The sequence below is a fragment of the Lactuca saligna genome, chromosome 4 (assembly GCF_052625555.1).
Source record: "Lactuca saligna cultivar CGN05327 chromosome 4, ASM5262555v1, whole genome shotgun sequence".
Classification (NCBI taxonomy): Eukaryota; Viridiplantae; Streptophyta; class Magnoliopsida; order Asterales; family Asteraceae; genus Lactuca; species Lactuca saligna.
Genome location: NC_136420.1, coordinates 52275436 through 52285453, shown reverse-complemented (window position 1 = coordinate 52285453; position 10018 = coordinate 52275436). Strand labels below are relative to the sequence as shown.

The window sequence follows — 10018 nt, the reverse complement described above, 5'->3', positions numbered from 1 at the left end:
AGGGAACGATTCCGTTGCGAAAAGTGTTTTCTGTTGGGGCCACAACAATGGCATTGATTTGGTCTAGGGATAGGGCATGATCTTGGTTCATTAGTCGGAAATTGAGGACACCATGGTCCAAATAGACTGAAGACAAGAACTCGACTGTTGGAACTTTATAGTTGAGCTCGTGGACCCTTAACAACCCTTTCCATCCAATATTCCAGAACAAGGTGTGGACTTGGTTGTAGATGTGCAACTCACGGAGAGATGGCACATGTGCAAATTTTTGGGTAGTATGCGCGTGCTAGAGAAAAGCCTCAAGTTTGGCAACTTGAATAAGGAAAAGACAAACCACGCCACCATGTGCCGGATTGGGTGGAGATTGAGGCGGGGGTGACGGGGACCTAGGCGGCGATGATGGGGACCTAGACAGCGGTGATGGGGTTCTACGACGACAGGCTGATGCCTTAGTCTACCTCGGTCGTTAAGAACATTCACCTTTCATATGCAAAATCTGGGGCAAAAATGAAAAGTGAACCGGTCAACGAGTCAAAAAGTCAATTGTTGATGGGTCCATTCAACCGAAGTTTGGCCACCAAAAATTCGCGGGAAACTCAGTTTTCAATGATTTCCAAGTTATTTTCAAGTCCAAAAATGACCATAGATACATGCAATTTGACCTTAAGAACAAAAATTCCACAAGTGAAAAATATGAAAGAATGTACCGAATCGTTAGTGGAAATGTGTTGTTGTTGGTGAGAAAGACCGTCTTCAACTCCCCAAGCTTGCCTACATGAAGAATTAAACACAAAAACACCAAAATTCTAAGAAATTTTCGGACCTAGGGTTTGCCAAAACCCTTAAATCCACCATGAAAGTGCAAGAAGATGGTGTATTAGATATAGGAGATGAAGTGTAGAAGATGAAGATCAAACCTCTTTGAAGATTTAAGCCAAAATCGTGGAGGAATTAAGGATTTTTGAAGAAAAATCGGACCTTGGGGTTTTCTTGGGAGAGAGGGACTGTTTTGGAATGAGTTTATTGAAGAATGAGGCAAAAAAACTGATTTTTAGACTTTAAACATGTTCGTTCTGCAGTGCGAACAGGACCCATGTTGTTTCAGTGTAAAATGACACGGCCCGTGTTGGGTTTAAAATATATGGGATTGGGTGAACACGACCCGCGTTGGGCATAAGGGAAAAATGACACGGGCCATGTACCCCTATGACTTCTGAAGTCTTTGCCTTGCTTGAACACGACCCGTGTTCATTATAAGGAAAAAATGAACATGGGCCATGTACGGCTCTATTTGCCACTTCCCACTTTTTGAACCCAAAAATACCCTCTCATTCAAACGAATTGGTTTTGCATCCCGAGGTCCGTTTGGTGATTTGAAAACATGCTTAAATTCATTTGGAACATTAAAAACCAAAAACTTTAAAGAAATGGAATTTTTTTTAAAGAAAAAGACAAAAATACCCCCGGGTTGCCTCCCGGTTAGCCGCCCTTGTTTTAAGTCGTTGGCTCGATGTGGCCCCCGAATATGTGTCAGTCTTGATACGTAGAGTTTCCAAAAACTTCTATCTCATCATTCTTCACCTCGAATCCTTCGTAAAACGGCTTTAATCTATGACCATTGGCTTTAAATGTTTTTCCAGTTTGTTGGCTTGTGATTTCCACCGCACCATGGTTGAATACCTTTGTGACCACGAAAGGACCAACCCATATTGATCTAAATTTCCCTGAAATCAACTTGAACCTCAAGTTATAAAGAAGCACTTTTTGTCCTTGTGCAAAAGTCTTCCGGGAGATCATTTTTCCATGATACGCCTTTGTATTCTCTTTGTAAATCATGTTGCTTTCATACGCATCATTTCGGATCTCTTCTAACTCTTGGATGTATAGCTTTCTTTTGTTTCCTGCCTCAACTTCATTCAATTTGAATTTCTTTATGGCCCAAAAATCTTTGTGTTTGAGCTCAACCGGGAGGTGACATGCTTTTCCAAACACTAGCCTATATGGGGACATACCAATCAGAGTTTTGAAAGCAGTACGGTATGCTCATAAGGCATCATCCAGCCTTATGCTCCAGTCTTTGTGGTTTGGATTGACTGTTTTCTCCAAAATGTTTTTGATTTTCTTGTTTAATACCTCTGCTTGCCCATTGGTTTGGGGGTGATAGGTTGTTGAGACTTTATGAGTCACCCCATACTTCTTCAGAATGGCTTCAAGCATCCGGTTGCAAAAGTGATTCCCACGGTCACTTATGAGAGCCCTTAGAGTGCCAAACCGGGAAAAAATCTATGCCTTGAGAAAATCCACCACAACTTTGGAATCATTAGTACGGGTGGCTTAGGCCTCCACCCATTTGGACACATAGTCCACAGCCAACAAGATAAACGAGCAACCAAAACAGGGCGGAAATGGTCCCATAAAGTCAATACCCCATGCATCAAAGATTTCAAATACTAAAATGGGGGTAAGGGGCATTTGATTCCTTTAGCTTAAGGACATGGATCTTTGGCACTTATCACAATGTGCTCATAACATATAAGAACTGTGGAAAATGGTAGGCCAAAAGAATCCGCTATCTAAGACTTTTCTAGCTGTCCTTTGGGGTCCAAAGTGACCTCCACAAGCATAGGAATGACAAAAATTAATGATGGATTATACCTCTTTTTGCTCAACACACCTTCGGATCATTTGATCTGCACAATACTTCCAAAGGCAAGGCTCATCCCATACGTTAATTAACTAAAACAAGCTCTTTGATTAACCCTAACCTTACTAACCTTATCTAAACAAACTCTTAGCATTAGATTAAAAGATTGCATGAATCTTTATGTGAGTGTTCCTAACAACACCCAATACTCCTCATAAGCTCAGGAGTGTAAGAGCGTATGAATAAGATTTACAATAAATTCATTTAATAGAGATAAATTTAACATTTGTTACTTGTTCAATTTCACAAAACAATTACGGATTTTGTAAAAGAGATAATTTGAATGACATAATCCTAATTCAAATGGCCAATAAGAATCACAATTAGAATCAAACATTTGATTAAAGAAAAATCAAATTCACTAGATAGAAATTAAAAACAAACATCATGTCATATGATTGAAATCACTACCAAGAAGTCAAAACATGAAATTGGAGAAACTCGGGTTCTAGCCACACATGGCTAGAACGAGATCACAAGTCTAAAAGATGGAAGTAATGTGCAATTGCAACTTACATATACTAGAAATAATGTTTCCAAATGATTACTGATCAAACCCTTGCAAAAACCTTCGAAATCCCCTAACAAAATGTGCTCTGATATGTTGTATTTTTGTCAAAATGACCCTCACCCCGTAATATGAAATAAAGGAAAAACTGCCAAAAGTTGGTTTTTGGGTCGAACACGACCCGTGTAAAGCATAAGGTAAAAATAACATGGCTCATGTTCAGCATGGCAACAACTTCTTCTTTTCTGGTCAACACAGCATGTGTTCCTTCGCAGTGTAAATCCAACACGACCCGTGTACCCCTCTCACTCCGATTCCAAAATTGATTTTTTTCAACTTTTTCGTTCTTCGCCCGATCCTCCCGAAATCCTCACCAATGCTTCCCGGCACCTCTGAAAGCGCGTTCCAACCTCCTGTTTACCTGAAAAAGACATGAAAGTGTGCAAATAAGGTTGTTCTAGAGATTAACATGAAATATGATGAAATGCAAGACAAATGAAGAACAATTATGCTAAATAGATTCATAAGAAGGAACTAAAATATGTGCAAAAAGGTGCACAAATTGCACCTAACAAAATACAACTTTATTTATTAGTTTTTTATTGTGTATTCAAAATTTTGAAGTTCAAAGAAGATTTATGAAGCGGGGGGTGATCCTCAAGTGTTCAGAACAACATCCGTTCACATGCACTACAAGAAAAAGACCCTTTTACGACGCGCAAACCACGACACTCGTTGATTTATGTTACGCAAAGGAGAGTGACATTAAAAAAATGTTATCTCTTCAACAAAATTTAAGGATAGAAGACACGGCGTGCCCTTAAATTAGTGTTTAAAAAAACACGGAGGGCACCTATAATAAAATGCGCGTCGTCTAAGGATGTCGCTTTATATTTTTTTAATGGAACGTGCGTTCCATAGTTGGGGAAAGGGGGAAATGAAATTCTGAAAAAATTAAAAACCCCGCCTTCCTTTTTTTCTCCTTTCCCTCTTGCCCAAATTATGAACGCTCCTTCCTTACTGCCGCCTACTTCTTCCCCCACTTACTTCTACCCACTAGAACCACCATATCTCCCACTCGTTGTTGAAATTGTTAGAAAAAGCGCTAATTATATTCTCAAGTCTCAATATTAGGAGTGTGAATCTTGATTCTCGTTTGTTTCAGATTCTCCACAAATAAATCAAAAAACACATAGACGAAGAACTGTAACTTTGCTCCATTAGCTTCCCAATTGCATCTCGTCATCACCTTTGAAACTTTTGCATTAGAGACACATGTAATCAATTTAATTTTCATTTCTTCACATATCTTTTTCTTGTTTTGAATGATTTGTTGCTGTTTGGGAAGGAATAACGAATTCATCCTCTCCACCAGCTGAGAACATTCACTCTCTCTTTCTCCTTTTCTCTATAAACTCTAATCCGCCTCCATTACTACTGAATCCCTTTTGTTTATCCTAAAGGAATAATGCAACCAACTCGTATCTCAGATCAAGTACTCCGATGTGGAGTTAAGAATTGAGGGCCCACTTCAGGCTCACATCCTCGTTGATGTACATCACGAGATATACCAGACCACCGAGGTTTGATCGACTTGAGGGTTCCGCTCGGAGGCTAGAGTAGTGGATCGGGTCCATGAAAATCGGAGGAGGTGGTGAAGGATGACGGTTGGAGGATGCGATGAATAACATGAACGAGGAGATGTTGTTCCTGAATGTATCCCAGTCTCCGAATGTACAACAATTAAGGCAAGATATTTGGGGGCCTCTTTCATGAAGCAAGTACGATGTACAGCAACTAAAGTTTACTTGGTCTCAAATTCTTCTTGCCCAGGTTGTTTTTCTGCCCTCTTTGTACTTTTAGTTTTCCCGCATCTTCTTATAGTTCCGAGATGCTTTCCATGTGCTTATAAGCCTGCTGGTGTTTAAGAAATTATTGGCACGCATAAACTCATTTATATCTTGTAATAAGCTTCATGTTTAATAAGAATATATATTGCGCATTTTGATTGTAGTTTGAGGCTTGTAAGGTTTTCAGGTCATATTGAATCAAAACTGCATAGGCTAAGTTGATGATCTGTTGTGAAGTGTATGTTGCTTTTCGCTAATATATGTTCATGTTTTTAGGTTCCAATGGCTCCAAAACAGCCAAACGCAGGACTCTTTGTGGGTCTAAACAAAGGGCATGTTGTCACCAAGAAGGAATTAGCACCTCGTCCTTACAACAAAAAAGGGGTAAGTAATAAATCATGATATCTAAATTGTGTTGAGTTTCTTTTGGTTAAATTAATGGTTGTGTTTATTTGGATTATATATAGAAAACAAGCATAAGATCACACTTTGTGAGAAACCTTATCATGTATATTTGAGATCTTTTGTCTTTGAAATAAAGGGCTTTGAATACTTAGACCAAAAGCAGTGTTTTCTACCTACCAAGATTAATAACACACCGCCTAAATTCGTCGACTTCAGAAAACTCAAAACTACATGTCTGATAGAACCATGAGTGTATTTTACTGGAGCTTAAAGAACGTGACATTTTAATTGATATGGATAATGATACAGAATTTGTCTAACTGCCTGTTAAACCTAGAAAAACGAGTCTTTGTCTTTCAGACCAGCAATGCATCTATATCCTCTCATGTTCACGTAATTTTTGTATATACTTATAAGTTGCACATCAGCTAGGTGATTAGATTATTCAGGGCTAGAGAGAGTGTCTTTGGTATAGCTTATCTGAATCAATTGTATGTTTGTGTATAAGGATTCATTAAGAGGAAAAAATGTTAGAGCTCTGATAAGTGTTGATTCTTTAAGCCTCTATGAAATTTATTTTATGTCAACCAACACAAAGTCTTATTACTAACACCTTAGTTGGGTGTCTGAATACTGTAGGCTAAGACAAATAGGGAAGCAGGAGGAAACAAGGGCGTCTCTGATAAACAAATTTGTTTAAAGATTTTTTCACCTAATTTACTTGACATTAACCTTGTGGATTTACCTGGTACAACAAAAGTTCCTATTGTAGATTAGCCATCAAACATGGAAGCTCATATTAGGACAATGATAATGTCATACATTAGGCTTCCAAGCTGTTTAATCCTACCTGTCACACCCGCAAATGTTGACCTGGCCAACTCAGATGCACTTCAAATCGCTGGAAATGCAAATCTTGATGGTAGGCACTGATTTCATTGAGTGATTTTGGTAGAAAAACTAGAAATAGAATGAAAGTTCATCTCTTTAACATGGTTTCTTTTCTTTTTGTGCTGTTAGGTTACAGGACAATTTTGTAGCCAATTTATTATGTGACTTATTGGTTATATATTTTATGACTTTTTCTGGAAATATTAATGGATTGGTACAAGTTCATTGGTTAGTGGGGTATTGGATTACTCACAATTCAAAGATGTAGATATGGTTATAGAGGTATGATCTTTTAAAAAAAATCAATACTATTTGTTTTATGTCCTAATAGTTTAATCACTAGAGAAAATAGTCAAGTAGCTAAATTAATAAAAACATAAAATATGAACACATAATTTTACAACTCTATTTGTGAATGCAGGCTGTAATTGAGAACATTCCATTGAAGCAAAAAAATCTTCAGTGAAATTGAAAACATTTGTCCTCCTCAATGCATTTTAGCAACCAACACATCCACCATTGACCTCAATTTAATTGTATAAAAAATCAAATCTCAAGATTGAGTTATCAGGGCAAATTTCTTCAGGTTAAACAAAATAATCCACATCTTTATCTTAAGATTATTTAACATTTTCAACTAATAATTTCTTTTTTTATTTTATTAAATGAAATGATTACAATCCAGCTCATGTGATGCCACTACTGGAAATAGTTAGAACAGAAAGGACATCTGCACAAGTGATTCTTAACATAATGACAGTTGGAAAAGTCATAAAAAGAAGTGCATGTTGTTGTGAGGAGTTGTACATGTTTTGCTGTTAATCACATGTTTTTTTCCATACACACAGGAGAGATGTCAGGAGGACCAAGAATACCCATTTTCACCTATTAATATTTAACGCCCAAATCCCTTAGTTTGCAATAAATATATTTAATCAATCGAGTTACTGTTGTAGGAAGTTGACCCTTGTGAGGACTTTACTGATGATGACATCAGAACTGCCACACAAAATGCAACAGGCCCTAGATCTGCATTGTTTGTACCTGAAGTAGGTCTTATTTTTATAACCCCTCACTCACAAGTCACATCTACATACTTTTTATAACTTAATATTTTGTTACACAGGTTCCATTTGAAGTTCTAATTAGACGACAGATTCCTTGTTTACTAGATCTAAGCCTTCAATGTGCAAGATTCATATAATTGGACACTGAGCTGACTGATTTGTTCATGTTTTAGATGGGCCATCGATGTATGGTGAATGAGTTACAGAGATTTCTTGTTCTCAGAAAGAGAATGGATGATGTCATAGGGAATTTTTTAAGTGATGGTCTTCAGCCTTCTGAAACCATGATTGGGCACATAGTTGAAATGGAGGTACGTATTATTATCTCTATTTTTTATTTTTATCATGACATGGCTGAAAATATTGCTTTTTTAGGTAGATGGATTACATAAACACATCACACCTGACTTTTGTGTGTGGGAGTAAAGTTGTGGAGGTTACCTTGCAGTAAGTGAAATCTTCTAAGCTTGCAACAATAGTGTCAAGGCAAAAGGTGTCGTTAATATATTGTTAATAGCTATAATATTATGTTTTATTGTAAGTTTTGTGGTTTTGCATGTTTACTTATATATTTTTATTGATTGATGTTGTATTTTGTAGGATGGAGTTGAGTTTGAAAAAGCTACACAATCTGAAAGGGGTAAAAAGTCACGTGCAATTCTTTCTAGGCCTGTTAATAGATTTGTCACAGAACAGGTTCTCTTTTTTGCATGTAACTTTTAAACACATTTTAGCATTGTTGTTGGATAATATTTTAGAGAAGCAGATTCTTTTTCTACATTTAAAAAAAAAAAAGTTAACATAGCTTTCCAATGGAAAAATAATATCACGTTCTGTTCTTCTTTCTGCCTTTGAAACTGCAAGAGATGCTGGAGACCTTAGAGAACCTAAGAACAAACTGGAGAAGTGAGTTGAAGATGGAGAAGTGAGTTGAAGAGCTGACATGGAGATTAGACCTTGAAAAGCATTTGAAGGTATATTTTTTGATATTTCTTGTATCTAATTAGTTTATAAATTTTTGTTACAACTATTGATTTGTTTTATCTTTACATGGAACGATTATTTGTATGGCGTTAAATTTTATGCAATGGATTGTATTTTTTGTATATGATATTTTATTTTCTATTAAGAGACATTAAATACAAATTTAATTTGAAAATTAGTAAATCCATAAATATTATCTTTTTAAAAAAATTTTAAATTATGATACGCTAAAATGTGTGTCATCTTCATTTATGACATGGCCTTTCTTGATACGCATTACGTGTCATTAACACGCGTGTCGTAAGGTTACGACATGCAAATGCGTGTCGTCTTACTTTATGACAGGGCCTTCCTTGATACGCATTGCGTGTCGTAAACACGCATCGTAAATGCGAGTCGTAAATGAGCGTCGTAAATGCGCGCCATCTCCCTTTATCACAGGGTCTTCCTTGACGCGCATTTGTGCGTCGTCTGAGCCTTTTATGACACCTAATGACCGTCGTAAAATGTTGTTTTCCTAGTAGTGATAATTGATGGAATGGGTCCCAAATATTTGAATGTTGATTTATTTATTCGTACATGTGCATTGCATAATAACATTGAAGCTATGTTCAGACAAGGAATGATATGTGTAATTTCAGTAATTATATGCAATCTATTCCATTTATTAATATTATTATTGACGTTAATGATATTGTTATTCTGTCAACAGGATGAGTGATTTTCTAATGACAATTTTAATGTAGGAATGGCTTTGTTAAGACAACCAGCAGATGAACATTATCTTGAGGCAATTTATTTGCTTGGAATTATCTACATTTCAAGAGGACCTCCTCAGTGTGATCAAGGTATTTATGGTATATATGTACATTAAATTTTGTATATAGTTAATTAATGCATTTTGTAGTTTGGGGGTTAGTATTAGTTGTGTTGTGTTGTATAATATTTAACATTGTGTTGAAATGGATACATTGGATTAATTGATAGTTATTTTAATGTGTAGGTTTAGAATTACTTGATCCCTATTTTGTCTAGGTAGTTTCGGATAATAGGGAGTACACTGGTGTTGTTGATAGTGCCAAAGAGTTGTTACAGACTGTTGATGTTGTTCATATACTTACAATGAATAACATCACATTCTAATGTGAAAAGCCACATCATTCTGTGAAAGGGGCATTTGCGATAGGCCATGAAGATGATGAGGATCCACAAAGATATTTCATGGTTGGTCGTTGGTATGTAGAGTATGGTAGGTTTTCTATATTTCTTAAAAATATAAATGGTTGATAATATTGGACTTTCAGTATTAGTGTTTATATTGTATTGTATATGTAGTTGTACATAATTTTATTTTGTTTTATGTTGTTATTATCTGGTAAAAGGGTATTTTAGTCATTTTTGCTTGCTATGGTGTTTGTGTTGGTTTTAATCTTTCTTTGGTAATGAAGTATAGTTAATGGAATTAAAAATAAGTTTGTAATCAAATCGTTACTAAGGAAAATAATCTATGTAGAATATATAATTTAATTAGCTCTATATCTATATTTATTATGAATGTTATTTAAATTTATAATTAGCCGTATACTACATGGGTTTTAACCTAGTATTG

General features: G+C 36.1%; 1 protein-coding gene across 1 annotated transcript; it reads right to left on the bottom strand.

The window, feature by feature from the left end:
* Positions 1–1530: 1530 nt before the first annotated feature.
* Positions 1531–2010, bottom strand: LOC145039607 (uncharacterized). Its single transcript, XM_078987642.1, has one exon. The coding sequence runs from the start codon at positions 2008–2010 to the stop codon at positions 1531–1533; it is 480 nt and encodes a 159-aa protein (XP_078843768.1).
* Between the last annotated feature and the right edge of the window lie 8008 nt (positions 2011–10018).

What these genes read in the sequence shown, in the direction of transcription:
- LOC145039607 (XM_078987642.1), bottom strand. Translation starts at nt 2,010, where the DNA reads ATGTCCCCATATAGGCTAGTGTTTGGAAAAGCATGTCACCTCCCGGTT.